This window comes from Garra rufa, unplaced genomic scaffold (assembly GCF_049309525.1).
Source record: "Garra rufa unplaced genomic scaffold, GarRuf1.0 hap1_unplaced_002, whole genome shotgun sequence".
Classification (NCBI taxonomy): Eukaryota; Metazoa; Chordata; class Actinopteri; order Cypriniformes; family Cyprinidae; genus Garra; species Garra rufa.
This window is the reverse complement of record NW_027394277.1, coordinates 567732-583997: the sequence shown is the minus strand read 5'-3', so window position 1 is coordinate 583997 and position 16266 is coordinate 567732. Positions and strand designations below refer to the sequence as shown.

Sequence of the window (16266 nt, the reverse complement as noted above, 5' to 3'; positions counted from 1 at the left end):
AATACGAACGCTTCTCTGAAAGTAAATGTACTGTCTGTGTAGCGCTGGAATCAAGGCATCAGTAACTCACTCCATATCTCTGCTTGGCAGGCAAAATGCATAACAGAAAAGATTGATGCCACAAAATGCAGTTTCAGATTCTGAAACTGGAATTTATTTCCTAACTTTGCATGTCCATATTATGACTGCTGTAAAACACAGATGAACATTGTACGTTTAATTGGACAAGAACAAGGTTTATATAATATTGCGACACTGTAAATCATATCTGACACAAACAGAAGGAAAAAACAGTGGTGAATGAAAAGCTCCACCGTAGAAAAAAAAAAAATAACACATCTACTAAGACGAATGGTCCCGTCAGCCCTGTGACGGATGGACAGAAGGACACCGACAGAACAGAAGAACAGACTGCAGGGCTGAATCATGCGGCATGTCCTCACACGGAAGAAGAGAAGATAAACTGAGGAGGATTGTGCAAATCAAGTCTTAAAGAGTAAACGTTTCTCCTTGTTTCGTGGCCAGCGCTCTGAGCCACGGGAATTTCAGTCTGTTTTCGCTGAAAACACAAGCACTATGAGAAGAGACGGCTGTCGTCCTGAAAGTGGCTTCTCTGCAGTACCTTCACATGATTCTCATAGATTTTAAGTGCAGGGCCGAGTCTGATCGACAGACCGGTCAACACGTCGCTGCGCTGCATCAGCAGTAAGGACTTCCCATCTATTTCCTGTTGGAAGTAAAGATATAAAGGTATACTTTTTAGAAAGGACACATGTGAAGCGGCACAACTGCTTTCATAATTGATAATTCCTTTAGTAGCAAATCAGAATGATTTCTGAAGGATCATGTGACACTGATGCTGAAAGTTCAGCTTTGCTTTACATTTTAATATATATTGAAATAGAAAATTTATAAAATCTTACCAAACCCAACCTTTTGAATGCATATAGTGTATAGCTACATACTTTAACTCAGTGGTGCACTTTTTTTTTTTTTTCCCCCAAATTATTCACATAATTATGGTCATATGTTTGTAAGCAAGTATCACAAGGTTTGTTTGAGAAAAAAAAGTGACCTTTTTGTTGGACAAGCTGTAGTAACTTGATTTTGGTAAAAATATGCAGAGGATTTGTTTTACTTTTGAGGAGTGTTTGTAATTTTCCTATTTTTGTATTCCTGTTGCATTCGGATTTTTTAATTTTAGTTTTCCCGTGTCTTGAACTTTCACTGCTTTTGCATTCATTTGTGATTCCTGAATAAGAATTTTTAAAAATCATTTATTGAAACTGCACTTACAAAGTGACTGAATATTTTACAGCTGAGCATAACTAGAAAAATATATATTCACTACAGAAATTGTATTCATTTTATTAACTTCCATTAACTTTACCTGGAAATAGCAATTTAAAAACTAAAATTAAGATTTAAAAAGATCAAAAGATGTTGATCATTTAGATTTTTAATGTTTTTTTAAAGAAGTTATACTCATCAAGGCTGCATTTGTTTGATCAAAAATCCTGAAAAAAACAGTAATATTATGAAATATTATTTCAATTTTTGTGAATACATTTTAAAATGTAGTTTATTCTGGTGATGCAAAGCTGAATCTTCAGCATCATTACTCCAGTCTTTAGTGTCACATGACCCTTTAGAAATCATTCTAATATGCTGATTCATTATCAAGGTTGGAAACAGTTGTGCTGCTTAATATTTAGTTGGAACCTGTGATATTTTTTAGGAATGTTTAATAAATAAAAAGTTAAAAATGTACCATTTCTACTTTTTATTTTAGAAATTTACACTTTTATTCACCAAGGTGTTAAATTGACAAAAAGTCATAGCAAAGACTTCTTTTTAATAAATGATGTTCTTTTTACCTTTTTATTCATCAAAGAATCCTGAACAAAGTATCACAGGTTCCAAAAAAATATTAAGCAGCATACATAAACATTGATAAAAAAAAATCAGCATATTAGAATGATTTCTGAAAGATCATGTGACACTCAAGACTGGAGTAATGGCTGATGAAAATTCAGCTTTGCATCACAGGAATAAATTCTATTTAAAAAAATACTAAAACAGAAAAACATTTTTAACTGTAATAATAATTTACAATACTACAGTTTTTTTTTCTTTTATCAAGTAAATGCAGTCTTAATGAGCAGAAGAGAAATAAAACATTGAAAAATCATACTAATCCCAAACATTTAAACAGCAGTGTATTCTTTAGGCTTTGGGTTCAAATGAAAAAAAAAAAAGATGTTGAAATACTGCGCTCAACCAATACTTTGGGTGTGTAGATCAATAAAACTTGTAATGACTTCGAATTAAAAAGCAGAATCCACCCTCACTAGTATACGGTAGATTTGTAGATTTTTTTATTATACAAAAATAACAAATTGATCTATAAAATAGACAAGAACATGCTTTTGACAGGTTTGGTTAACCACAATACTAACCTGTGTCCTAAAAGCCAGTGCCTGCTCAGGGAATCCCACAGACGTAAAGTAACTGGCTACATCGGCCACGCTCCAAAGCAAAGGGTCCTGCCCAATTTCTTTCTTTATCACATCACTGAGAACAAACAAAAACAGATTAAAACCTCAAAGTAAACAAGCAATTTAGACTAGACTTTATTATATCATAACAACAATAGGGATTTGGCACCGGAGGAACCCTTTCATAGTTCTTAGAGCTATTGCAGAAGTATCTGCTTTTTGGTGTGTTCGCACAAAATTGCAAAATGTTATTACAATATAAAATTATGTTTTTTTATTTGAATATACTTTAAAATGTAATTTATTCCTGTGATGCAAAGCTGAATTTTCATCAGCGGTTACTCCAGTCTTCAGTGTCACATGATCCTTCAGAAATCATTCTCATATGCTGATTTATTATTAGAATTATCAATGTTGGAAACAGTTGGCTGCCAAATATTTTTGGAACCTGTGATTCTTTTTTCAGGATTCTTTAATGAATAACAAGTTAAAAAGAACAGCATTTATTCGAAAAATGTGACCCTGGACCACAAAACCAGTCATAAGGTTAAATTTGACAAAACTGAGATTTATACATCACATGAAAGCTCAATAAATAAGCTTTCTATTGATGTATGGTTTGTTAGGATAGGACAATATTTGGCCGAGATACGTCTATTTGAAAATCTGGAATCTGAGGATGCAAAAAAATCAAAATACTGAGAAAATCACCTTTAAATTGTCCAAATTAAGTTCTTAACAATGCATTTTACTAATCAAAATTTAGTTATTTTGGCTATTGCTACAAATATACCCCAGCGACTTAAGACTGGTTTTGTGGGCCAGGGTCACATATAAATCTTTCCTAACAATGTAAATCTATGCTATCACTTTTTATTAATTTAACATATCCTTGGTCAATAAAAAGTATTAATTTCTTTTTAAAAAAGAAACAATAACAATTTACAGACCCCAAAGTTTTCAACAGTAATGTATATTGTTAGAAAACCTTTCTATTTTAAATAAATGCTGTTCTTTTTAACCTTTTATTGGTCAAAGAATCCTGAAAAAAGTATCACATGTTCCAAAAACAAAATTAAGCAGAACAACGGCTTTCAACATTGATAATAAATCAGCATATTAGAATGATTTCTCAAGGATCATGGGACACTGAAAACTGCAGTAATGATGCTGAACAATTAAACTTTGTATCACGGGAAAAAATAACACTTTAAAATATATACACAAAGAAAACAGTTATTTTAAGGGGAGACACTGCAGGCAAAAACACTGTTTTTCATGCACCTGTCAAGTTTGAGAATTTGGGCTTTTTTGGTTTTTCATAAAGTGTTCTTTCATACTAGTGGAAAGAAAACACCCCCCAAAAAAGACCCTGTTAAGTGTTTCTTTATCTATTTGTGTCAATAGCTTTCATTTACAACACATATGTGACCCTGGACCACAAAACCAGTCTTAAGTCGCTGGGGTATATTTGTAGTAATAGCCAAAAATACATTGCATGGGTCAAAATTATTGATTTTTCTTTTATGCCAAAAATCATTAGGAAATTAAGTAAAGATCATGTTCCATGAAGATTTTTTGTAAAATTCCTAATATAAATATATCAAAATGTAATTTTTAAATAGTAATATGCATTGTTAAGAACTTAATTTGGACAACTTTAAAGGTGATTTTCTCAGTATTTAGATTTTTTTGCATCCTCAGATTCCAGATTTTCAAATAGATGTATCTCGGCCAAATATTGTCCTATCCTAATAAACCATATATCAATAAAAAGATTATTTATTGAGCTTTCATATGATGTATACATCTCAGTTTTGTCAAATTTAACCTTATGACTGGTTTTGTGGTCCTGGGTCACATATTTTTAAAGGCCGTTTTCTCAAAAATGAGTTTGTTCTCCTACACTGAGCCACAAATCTCCACTTCAGTATTACTTACACACACCAAACTTTACATTTTTATTCTTGACTATATCCTGAAGGTTTTTACAGAGGGATTTGTTTATATATAATTATGCTTGATTTTATACAACATTTTATTCCCCAAAAAACTAAAAAAAAAAAATATATATATACATATGTGACCCTGGACCACAAAACCAGTCATAAGGTTAAATTTGACAAAACTGAGATTTATACATCATATGAAAGATCAATAAATAAGCTTTCTATTGATGTATGGTTTGTTAGGATAGGACAATATTTGGCCGAGATACATCTATTTGAAATCAGAAATCTGAGGATGCAAAAAAATCAAAAAGACTGAGAAAATCACCTTTAAAGTTGTCCAAATTAGGTTCTTAACAATGCATATTACTAATCAAAAATTACATTTTGATATGTTTACAGTAGGAATTTTACAAAAAATCTTCATGGAACATGAACTTTACTTAATTTCTTAATGATTTTTGGCATAAAAGAAAAAATCAAAAATTTGGACCCATGCAATGTATTTTTGGCTATTGCTACAAACATACCCCAGCGACTTAAGACTGGTTTTGTGGTCCAGGGTCACATATATATATAGTTTTCAGCCTGGTCTAAGTATTTTCTAAATTACGAAGTGACAAAATTAGATACCTACAATTCCTTCTGTAAAACATTTGACTCTAATATGTAAAAAAAAAAAAAAAATTAAATAATGCATAATTTGCATATTAAAAACCAGCATTTCAGAAAAATTGTAATACAAAAAATGTTTGCAATTATCAGTGTAATCAATCAACTGAGTAAGTTTTTTTTACCCTATTCACCTGCTGTGTCTCGACTAAAATTGAAATAATATTTCACAATATTACAGTTTTTTGATCAAATAAATGCAGCCTTGATGGGCATAAGAAACGTCTTTAAAAACCATTAAAAATTGACAGTGTATATGATGAAATTTGACTGAGTTTACTGTTACATTACTGTTATTCTGTTTGATGCCACAGAAATGACACACAACAACTTTCCATGTTTTGTCTCGAATTCTTCAAAGAATAATTGGCTTTTACTCACTTTCCATTATTCTCCCCTCCATTGTTAACAACTTCTTCTTCTGTTGTGCTCTTGGTGCACATTTCACCTGAGAATCCACAATTTCGAATCAAAATTTAACGTCCAGTAGGTTGACAGATACTATATGAAATTTGCAAAGCACAGGCAGAATCCTCACCCTCCTCAACAGGATCAGGCACAGCATTAGGCCCTCCGTCTGACATCACTGCCTCGTCCTGATGACAGACAGACACAATATGACGCAGAGGAACAGGACAGATGTGCTGTGATTGGAGGTGCAGGATGCTTACCGGCGTGGCTGCGCAGTCTGACAGCAGTGGAAGAGAGGTGATCGAGCTCTCCTCCTCTCTCGGCCCCTCCTCGACTTGAAGAGCGGAGAGACAGATGGCCGCTGGCTGCTGCACGAGCGTCACAGATCCTGTGGGTTACAATGACAGATACTGCCTCAAATCTCCGTAGGCTGACGTCTTACATATTTACAGACTGTTTTTGCTCAATTCTTGGCTTGTTCTGATGGAGGTCTGTCACTCTCAACAATTATTAAAATATCCAACTCCTTGACATGCATTGCAATGTCTGAATTTGGCAGAAAATGAATGAAATAAGAACACAGAATTGTAATAAACTGATGGATGCTACATTACCAGGCTAAAGTTTTTGAAGTTAGATTTTTAATGTCTTTTTTTTTTTTAATTTCGTCTACTCACCAAGTCTGCATTTATTTGATCCAAAACACAGCAAAAGCAGCAATATTGTGAAATATTTTTCTATTTAAAATAACTGCTTTCCACTAGAATATATTTTTAAATGTAATTTATTCCTGTGATCAAAGCTGAATTTTCAGCATCATTACTCCAGTCTTAAGTGTCACATGATCCTTCAGAAATCATTCTCATATGCTGTTCAAGAAACTTTTTTCTGTTATTGTTTTTATTATCATCAATATTTAAAACAGCTGAGTAATTTTTTTTTCAGGATTCTTTGATGGACAGATCCAAAGATCAGCATTTTTCTGAAATAAAAAGCATTTCTACACTATACCATTCAAATGTTTGGAGTCAGAATATATAGAAATTAATACTTTTATTTAGCAAGGATGCTTTCAATTGATCAAAAGTGATTATAAAGACAGTTATAATGTTACAAGTGATTTCTATTTCAGATAAATGTTGTTCTTCTGAATTTTTTATCCATCAACAAACCTGAAAACATTATACTCAGCAGTTTTCGACTGGGTTGTAACTTGGTTATAATATGAATAAATGTTTTTTGAGCAGCAACTCAAAATATTTGAATGATTTCTGAACCATCATATGACTGAAGTAATCATGCTAAAAATTCAGCTTTGAAATCACAGGAATAAATTACATTTTAAAATATATTCAAATAGAAAACAGTTATTTTAAATAGTAAAAAAATAAAAATATTTCACAATTTTGCCATTTTTGCTGTACTTTGGATCAAATAAATGCAGGCTTGGTGAGCAGAAGAGACTTTTAAAACATAAAAAATCTTACTGTTCAAAAACTTTTGACTGCTAGTGTAAAACTTGCATGTTTTTCCATTTCAGACTTACATCAGAAAAAATATATTCAATGTATATTCAAGAAAGACAGATTGTTGTACCTACACTTGCTTATTTTATTAGTCATTTAAGCGTAGGAGAGCTTCAGAGAAACATATTTGGTTACACAATTATCATGGATGGTACTGTCATGAACGTGTGGCGATAACTGACTACTTTTTTTTTTCTTCTTGGCACACAAAAAGTATAGACCATTTTAATGATGTCCTTACTATCTTTTTGGGCCTTGAGCGTGTCAGTTGCGTTGCTGTCTATGCAGGGTCAGAAAGCTCTTGGATTCCATCACAAATATCTTAATTTGTGTTCTAAAGATGACTGAAGGTCTTACAGGTTTAGAGCGACATTAGGGTGAATAATTATGACAGAATTTCCCAACCTTTTAACTTATAGATCACTACAAGTTACAAAAGACTGACTAGAACTAATTTTCAAATCACTTAGTATTTTATCTTGAGAAGTTAGTTCAAAATCTCCAAATTGACTTGAGTACCTGTGTCTTGCTGGACTGCTGGCTGTATGTGCTCAGGTAGGATGTAAGCGCTGTCGGTGTCCTGCCTCAGAGCATCATGGGTAGGGGAGTTCTTTGAGGACGTGGGTGAGGGAAGAGGCTGACTGGTGTTACTGCTGGTGATGGGACTCATGCTGATGCCCGAGTCAGCGGTGCTTTGAGCACACATGGCGTCCAGACTGCTCTCATCTCCCTCCTCATCCATACTGCTGTCCATTCCTGCTGTCGTGGACATCTCGTCCTAAAAAGATTGCAGCAGCATTATAATTATTATCATCAATTTTAAGCATGCTTTGATTACCGCCAGGACTGGATACAAACCAATGCAACAAGAGGATTTAACAAAATGCATTGCATCTGCCATTTGAAACACACTTTCAATTTTTATATAAATGATCTAATAAATGTAAATACACTACACTTTTATTCATCAAGGATGCATTAAATTGGTTGAAATTTTTTTATTTAAATAAACACTTTTCCTTTAAACCTCATATTCACCAAAGAATCCTGGATAATTGTACTCAACTGTTTTAAATATTGATAATAATAATATTACAAAACGTTTCTTGAGCAGCAAATCAGCATATCAGGATGATTTCTGAAGGATTTTTTTGATTAGGATGTGCATCTTTCAAGAATTACAAGTCCAATATTGCAAAAATGCAGTGGTTTCAAACATCTCATGTTAAATTTGCATAATTTTTTGTAAATTTCTCTTTTCTGAATTTCTAGTTCTGTCATAGTTTTTCGCTGCTAAAATGACTCCCCACAAAAAGAATGACTGATTCATCTGTAGTGTTTTCACAACATGTCGTCAATTGACGGCAATGAATGTAAACAATGCTACTGAATCGAATGAAACTTGATCATTTTCAGCAGAAATAATCAGAAAAATATGCAATTAATGTCATGTTTCGGGCTGTACTAATCATTTGGACTAGGAAAAACATTTGGAGTACTATAGACTGCCAAAACTTATAACAAAACAAGTAGAAGAGCGCAAAAAACTGTCTGAGGAACAAAAGGCGCTGGTGGTTGGCCAAACAGAACCAGGATTTCCAGGCCAAGTATTTTGACAACTTGAATGTTTGTTCTTATCATTTCCGGTCAGGTAGGTGAAATATTAGGCTAATATCTTAATATCTTAAATCATCTTCCTATCAACTTTAGTTTGTCAAAATATCGCACCCCTAAATCTGTATATGATTTAACAGCTTCCACTCATTTTTCCATGGTCTAGACAGCATAAATTAGATGTATTTAATGTATTTAACTGTGCAAACCCTCTATATAATGAAGGCAGATTTTCAAAGGTTCATTCTGAAGATGTTTTACATAATGTCCCAATTTTTGAGGCCAAGTTGCAGTTTTTTTTCAGATTCTGTTTTATTTGTTTTTGTTTCACAGACGGTTTTGAGTTTCCTAATTGTTTAACTGTTTACATTTTCCTGAAGTAATAAACGTTTTGATGGCAGACTCTTAACCCATATTAGTGTGTCAACATGCCCTGACACTGGTTCACTGAACTGTCCTGTGCAATAACGCTGAAAATGTTCAACAGCTCAGGAATATTTTCACTAAAAAGCAAGCCAAATCCCAAAATGATGGGGAGAAGAAAACATCTATTAGCACATGACTTCATGATGATTAGCCATACTAGAATGTACCGGTATTTTATATGTAAAGTAAACGAACAGATTTCGACTACTACACTTTGTGATTTTGCTCAATCCGTCTCTCTGCAAAACTGGATTATCGTCGAGTCGAGCTGGAGGCCGCACGCACTGTTTATTCAGACAGGAGCGAGCCAGAAATTCCTCTTCGCCCGTTTTTTCGTACGCTTTGAACGCCGGTTTTGGTTGTCACAATGTGCTAAGGATCGTTACTAACAGTAGTGAGCACGTTGAAATAACTTATTCAAACAGTATGAGGAACATTACGGAGCGAGTTTGCTGAACGAAGGCGCGCTGAACTCGGACTCGGTTCTCCGGCGGCAGGCATCAGCGCGCCCTGAGAGTGAAGCGGGGCGGGCTCATGAATATTAATTTACGTAACGTTCCGCGGCTGCTTCAGAATCAAGCGGGCGGGCTTATGAATATTAAGCTACGTGAGATTCGTCAGCGTTCTCTGAGAGGAGAAGCTTTCTAAGCTCATGTATATTAATAAGGCACGCCACTGGCGTCCTTCACGCAGCCTAGTTAATATTCATGAACCCGCCGCGCTTCGCTCCGAGGCGCGCTGCCTGTCTGAGACAAGCGCGTCCCAAAGCAAGCCAATGTTAAACGTGGCTACAGCCGACATTTTCCCCTTTAAAGCACAACTAAAACTAACCTCCGCGTTTGTTCACATGTGAACCCGCGATGAATAAGTACGGCAAGTTCACGAGCCCCGCTGACGACTTCGTTCGCACTTCGCGTGCACGGGCATAAAGGATCATCTAGCAGCCCGTCTTAATGACCTGCGCTTCTATGATCCCTATAAATTGTCGTATTTACTCGGTCACGACGCGCACAAGCGCAAAAAAATCTTTAAATAATCGCTAATAGGCTAATTGTCTCCGCCGGTGTCGCTCCTTGTGCGAAATGCGTCAGTCGGCGGATCCGTGATGTTTTGGCGACTTTCCCCTGCTGTGCAAAAGCGAGTTTTGATTAATTGGCAAGGATTTTACCGCGACGGACTCATCCAGCGCACACAAAAACTCGCTCTGAAAGATTTCGACCTCGCAGACCAAGCGCTTCCATTGTTGGCGATTTTCCGACGCTCATGAAGATTCGTGCCGCTCCCCGTCTGCGCCAGTCCGCGCGTTCATGTTGCACACGCCTGAACAGTTCAACTAGTTATAAAAACACTAACGTTACTAATGCTTGACATTCCGCGTCTCGTTTTTGCCGGAGCGCAAAACGACTTACTTCCATGTCCTCCATGTGATCCTCATCCACGGGACCCAGAGCGCTGTCGCCGGCGCTCCAGTCCGCGAGAGAAGGCTGTTTCACCGCACACTTGCTCTGCTCGGTTTTCCTCCTGCCTCTTAGCACCTTCGCCGCGTTGCGATAGGAAACCGAGCCTTTATAGTTGACTTTCAGCACCGTTTGCTCCTCTATCAGTTTTTCCAGTTCTGACCGGGTTCGGTCCCAGTCCGAGCCGTGTCGTCTTTTAACCATTCTGCAAATTCTGTCCAGGTCCGGTCGCGCTTTTCGCGACCTCAGTGAGTCTATGGAGCCCAGGATCCATTCGCGGTACGGCTCGGACATTATTCCTAATGGGCTTCAAGCTTGATAGAGTGGATGAAGTGCGTCAGTGTTGCCTTCGACGTGACGCTCGCAGTCTTTCGAGCCGCGGTGCGAGCGCGCTGGAGGAAAAAAACGGAAACATACTGTACGCGTGCGTTGATCACATTGAGCGCTTAAGGTGGAATGCGAGATGCGCGGCCCGCCACTAGGAGATTTAAGGAGGCGTTGCTCGGTTGCACGTTTCCGTGCGGCTTAAATGGCTGTTTTGGAATGCAGTGCTAGCATATGGTGCATTTCTGTTTTTGCTAAGCACCACGTGAAAAAGTCCGTATTATCCACCTTAATTTTCAACGCGGGAGTAATTCTGTTTTTGTAAATGTGCGAGACTTCCGTTTCATTAGGGAAATAATGGGAATAAGTGCGGTAAATGTTAAAATGGCTTGCACTACAAATCAGTGTGCTCACGACAAAGATAATGCATTAAAATAATATGGTAAGACACACCAGTTTGCAATATTACAAGCAGCAAAACAAGGTGTTTTGTACAGCTAAAAGTAGCTGGATGCGGTTGAGACTGAAAGTCAGATACAATTTTTTGCCATTAAAAATAGTGGAAACAATGGTAAACTTCTCATTTATTCTCCTTGTTTAATTCAGCCAGTTATTTTGAAACCTTTTTGCCAATCAGGTCTAATAATCTAACCTACTACATAATATTTCCACTTTATTCTTCAACGTGCCTGTAAGCTTATGGACAAGACTTGCGGTTCATTATCCGCTATAGGAAAATGAGAATAAAAATGTGCAGTAAATGGTAAAACTGTCTGCACTGCAAATCAGTGTGTTCATAATTAAGACAATACATTAAAATAATATGGTAAGACATGCCAATTTGCAATTTCAAGCAGCAAAACAAGCTGTTTTGTACAGCTAAAAAAAGCTGGACGAGACCGGAAGCCAGAACCATAAAATGTACAAATGGCCCATTCTTACGGGAAAAATAAGATGTTTACAATAGTAAACTTTTCATTTACACTCATTTAATTCAGACGGCTATTTTGGAATCAAAATATTAAAAATAGCAATTTTTGGCAATCCAATCATATTAGTTGAGAAGGCAATGCACTCAGTGGAATGTTAGCTACGTACTGCATACTACATACTTACATTACGAATAGTTTGTAAAATAAGGCGTTTATGCAGCAATAAACATTTTAAACAGTAGTATCCTGAACTCATTGTGCTTCAGGCGAGAATCAAATGTGACCCTGGACCACAAAACCAGTCACAAGGGTCAACTTTTTGAAAGTGAGATTAAATTGAGAATAAATAAGATTTACATTGATACAACTATTTGAAAATCTGGAATCTGAGGGTGCAAAAAATCTAAATATTGAGAAAATTGCCTTTAAATTTGTCCAAGTGAAGTTGTTAGCAATGCATATTACTAATCACAAGTTACATATATGGCAGGAAATTTACAAAATATCTTCATTGAACATACTTAATATCCTAATGATTTTTGCCATAAAATAAAATGTTTTGACCCATATGTTGTATTTTTGGCTATTGCATCAAATATACCCGTGCTACTCAAGACTGGTTTTATGGTCCAGAGTCACAAATATCAAGAGTCATGTGTTATTCTTACTAAATCATTTTTAAAAGTCATACATCTTAAATTGTCAGTCCAATCAAATTGGTAAGGAAAAATGTGTAAAAAGAAAAGAATTGTGGATCAAAGTACTGATTTATTGATCAAACTAGAAATGAAACGTCAAATTATAAGCTTTGCATTGTAGGATACGGTATTGTGCAGTGCGCTTCACATTTTAGCAAATGTAGTAGGTCATCTTCAAAAGATTTATAAGAATTTCAATGCATCTAAAAAAAAAAACAAAACAAAAAAAACTTGCCCAGCAGGTCCACCCGAATTTCATGATAATTGATCCATCAATGTTCATGGATTCTCAGCTCAGCTCTGCTGGCCAGTCATTTTTTGAGACAAAACATCATGTGACTAATGACTAGACTTGCAGGAAAATGATGCAATGACATTACAGATCCCTTCAAATACGAATTAGGCTTTCCATCAACATGGTTTGTTAGGATAGGACAATATTTGGCTGAGATACAACCATTTGAAAATCTGTAATCTGAGGGTGGAAAATATCTAAATATTATGAAAATCGCCCTTAAAGTTGTTCAAATAAAGTTCTGAACAGTGCATATTACTAATCAAAAATTAAGTTTTGATATATTTATGGTAGAAAACGTACTAATTATCTTCATGGAACATGATCGCTACCTAATATCCTAATGATTTTTGGCATAAAAGAAAAATCGATAATTTTGACCCAGAAAACGTATTGTTGGCCATTGCTACAAATATACCCATGCTACTTACGACTAGTTTTGTGGTCCAGGATATATACACCTGTGACGGATAAATAAAAATTCAGAGCAATAACATTCTTGAACCACATTGTTGTAATTTTAACAATTAAAACTTTATTGGAATGATACATGTTGCAAAATATTATTCTGTGTATTTTTTTTTTAAACATACTCGATGTGTCCTACGGGTATCCGTCAACTTCTCCAGAAGGTAAAATAATTAAGACTGTTAAAGGCAGAGAATATACAGTATTGTTTCCCGAGAAGGTACAATAGACTACACCATCACCATACCCATGTCGGGAGGAAAGAGACTCCTGTTATTGAAAATACACTTAGAAAATATGCAAAAGTAAATCAAATGTTTTCTTCATGATTTTCTTTTTTAAAAAGCAAATAGAAGAGTGTAGGAAACTGGATGTGTACAAAGGCAAACTGTATCATGGACTGATGCGCACACACACACGCACACACACACAAAAAAAGATGACCGACGATGTGAATGAACAGATGAGTGAGAGACTGAAGGATGCGTGACACCCATGTATCTGAAAGAAAGGGACGGGAGCCAGAGATAGAGGGACCACATATGAATACCGCCAAAAAAAGTGTCAAGTATTTCCATGCTCTGACAAAAAAAGGTGTTATGAAAGGTGCCATCGAGCTCTAAGATGAGAGAACTCACTGCACCAGTTGAAGATAGTCTTACGTTGCTTCTAGCGTCACAAGACCAGCGCAGAAGAGCCTGCTGGGTAATCTAAACGCACAGACGCATTCCTTAAACACTGATTGTTTTGTTTTCCAGCTACTCAAACCAAGAGATGGAGCTGTTCTCCTGTTTGTACACCCATTTTATGACAAAGTCTGCAGAAACAGGGCGAGAAAATGTCCCAGTAATTGCTAGGCATGCAGGGAAAAGAGTGAGGGAGAGAAAGTCTAATCCTGCTCTAATGGTTTGTGAAATTTAAACTCCGGCCTTTCGCTCATCTGTGTTTTTTTAAAGCTGGATGAGCACCCGAATAATCAAAAACTGATCTGATCCGGTCTGTTTTGGCTGCGAATCTGAAAGGGTACAGTGACGTAACACTTCCTGAGAGGGAAATGAGCAGTATTTGATCTTGTACTGCAATTTTAAGGGCAGCACAGCCATTCGGTGTCCGTTTTTACGAGTTTGAAATACTAATAACCTGGCACCAATAAGTTAGACTAGTCATCATAACAAAAGGAAATAAACCAAAACAAACACCAGAAATCAAGGACTGAGTTATAAGCGAAGGTGGGCGTCTCAATTTTGAGTCAATTCTGCGCCACTAGCAGCAGCAAAATCACAAAATAAATGACTTTTTTCATTCTTAATATATTATATCCTTTCCAATGCTCTAACAAACAGACTGCAGTTCAGTTTGGTGCCACTACTGGCGCAGAAGTTACACTTGACCGTCAAAATCGATTTGAATATGCATTGATGCGAAAAAATTTAATCTTTACAACGCACTACGCATTACGCCACAACGACAAAAACCAAAAACGAAATCAAGGGGACGTTTGCGTTTAGATTGTCTTGCATCCTACAAAGTTACAGAGCAAGATAGAAAGCAAACAAAGTTTGATCAGTTCGTTGGACGATATTCCAACAGGCCGAACTGAGCTTCACTAACTGGTCGATATCTTAATAGCACACGGTAAAGTCTACATGAACAACAAGCTTATTTAAAGCAGAAATTGATTAGTGAAGCCTTAGAGAGTTAAAACGAATTGGAAATCGGCCTAATTTTGCTGTCAGGAGAGGGTTATTATAAAGAGAAATACCTGTTTAGTTAAACAAAGGGATTGGTCACTAGCAGGCGACACGGCAGAAAAGAATAATAATAATAATAATTTAAAAAAAAAACATTATCCACCTATCCACCGGGAACCCAGTGTAATCACAGAAACAGTGCTCTCCTATTCCTTTAAAAGCATCTTTTTAAAACAACCAGCTGTGTTACAAGCCGTTCACTGTATATTCACTGTATTCCTTCACTTCTCTGAAAATTTATCTTAGAACCAAAGCAATTTGAGAAAAAGCGTAAAATAATGGATTTGGAGTTTCAAGTATGTTTACATGCTACAGATGTGTAATATAAAGTAGTGTTATGGTTTTACCAGTGGCCATTTTAACCCAAAGCACATCCTATTGGCTTAAACACACACAAACTGGCTTAAAATACACTAAATAGTCAAAACAAAGACGATTTATACTAAGCGGCTGATTCTGCCTGATCTTAGAGCACTGTAGCCAATGAGAAATTTGAAGGATGAGAAATGAATGACGTGTCAAACTAATAAAAAAAAAATCGGGTTGATTTTGTATTTGGTGCCAATAGGTGCACTGGAAGTAAACATGATGGAGAACTACAGAGCAAGGACACCTTTGCTAATTTAAAAAAAAAAAAAAAAAAAAATGGGTTCGGGGGGGTTGGGTAATTTTCTCTGGAGAAGCCAAAATTCAGTACCAGAAAGTAACCACTATATCTCTGGAAAAACAAAAAGAAGAAGTCACAAATATCCCCATGCCAGCCGGTTACAGAGAAGTGACCGAATCTCTGCCCAATGGACCCTGGCTACCAAAACAAGAGGGAAAACATGAAAATGGACAAGTAACAAGTGACGAAGGATCTGAAAAGGCAACACTGCTGGCGTCTCTCTCAGGACTTTGTTCTTCTTCTCCCTCCATCCATCCATCCGTCTGTGTGTGAGGGGCTTTACGTTGTTGTTACCGGATAAGGCTCAGTCCAGTCCATCATCATTATCATCACCACCACCCTGGAAAACGTTTTCTTCTCTCTGTTGCCCCACATCTAATTTCTCTCCATCCCTCTCCTCCGCTGCTGCTTCTAGAATTCAGCAAACTCCTTTCCACATTTCTCTGTGAAAGAGACCCGGATTTCTTCTTCCTCGTAGTCGTCGAAGTTGCTGGTGTCGCCCGGGCCTTTGCACTTGGGGATGAAGGGGGCTTCCACCTGAAGGAAAAAGACGTTATTGCATTTTCAGGGTTTGTGCA

At 36.4% G+C, this 16266-nt stretch overlaps 1 protein-coding gene across 1 annotated transcript; it reads right to left on the bottom strand.

Moving 5' to 3' along the window:
• Window positions 1–75: 75 nt before the first annotated feature.
• LOC141305396 (sterile alpha motif domain-containing protein 1-like) lies at window positions 76–10959 on the bottom strand. The gene is made up of 7 exons (XM_073832495.1): window positions 10506–10959; window positions 7576–7834; window positions 5791–5918; window positions 5658–5715; window positions 5501–5567; window positions 2460–2574; window positions 76–727 (listed from the first exon to the last, which is right to left on the bottom strand). Exons 1-7 carry the CDS (start codon window positions 10845–10847, stop codon window positions 575–577), a joined length of 1122 nt encoding a protein of 373 aa, XP_073688596.1. The 5' UTR covers window positions 10848–10959; the 3' UTR covers window positions 76–574.
• Between the last annotated feature and the right edge of the window lie 5307 nt (window positions 10960–16266).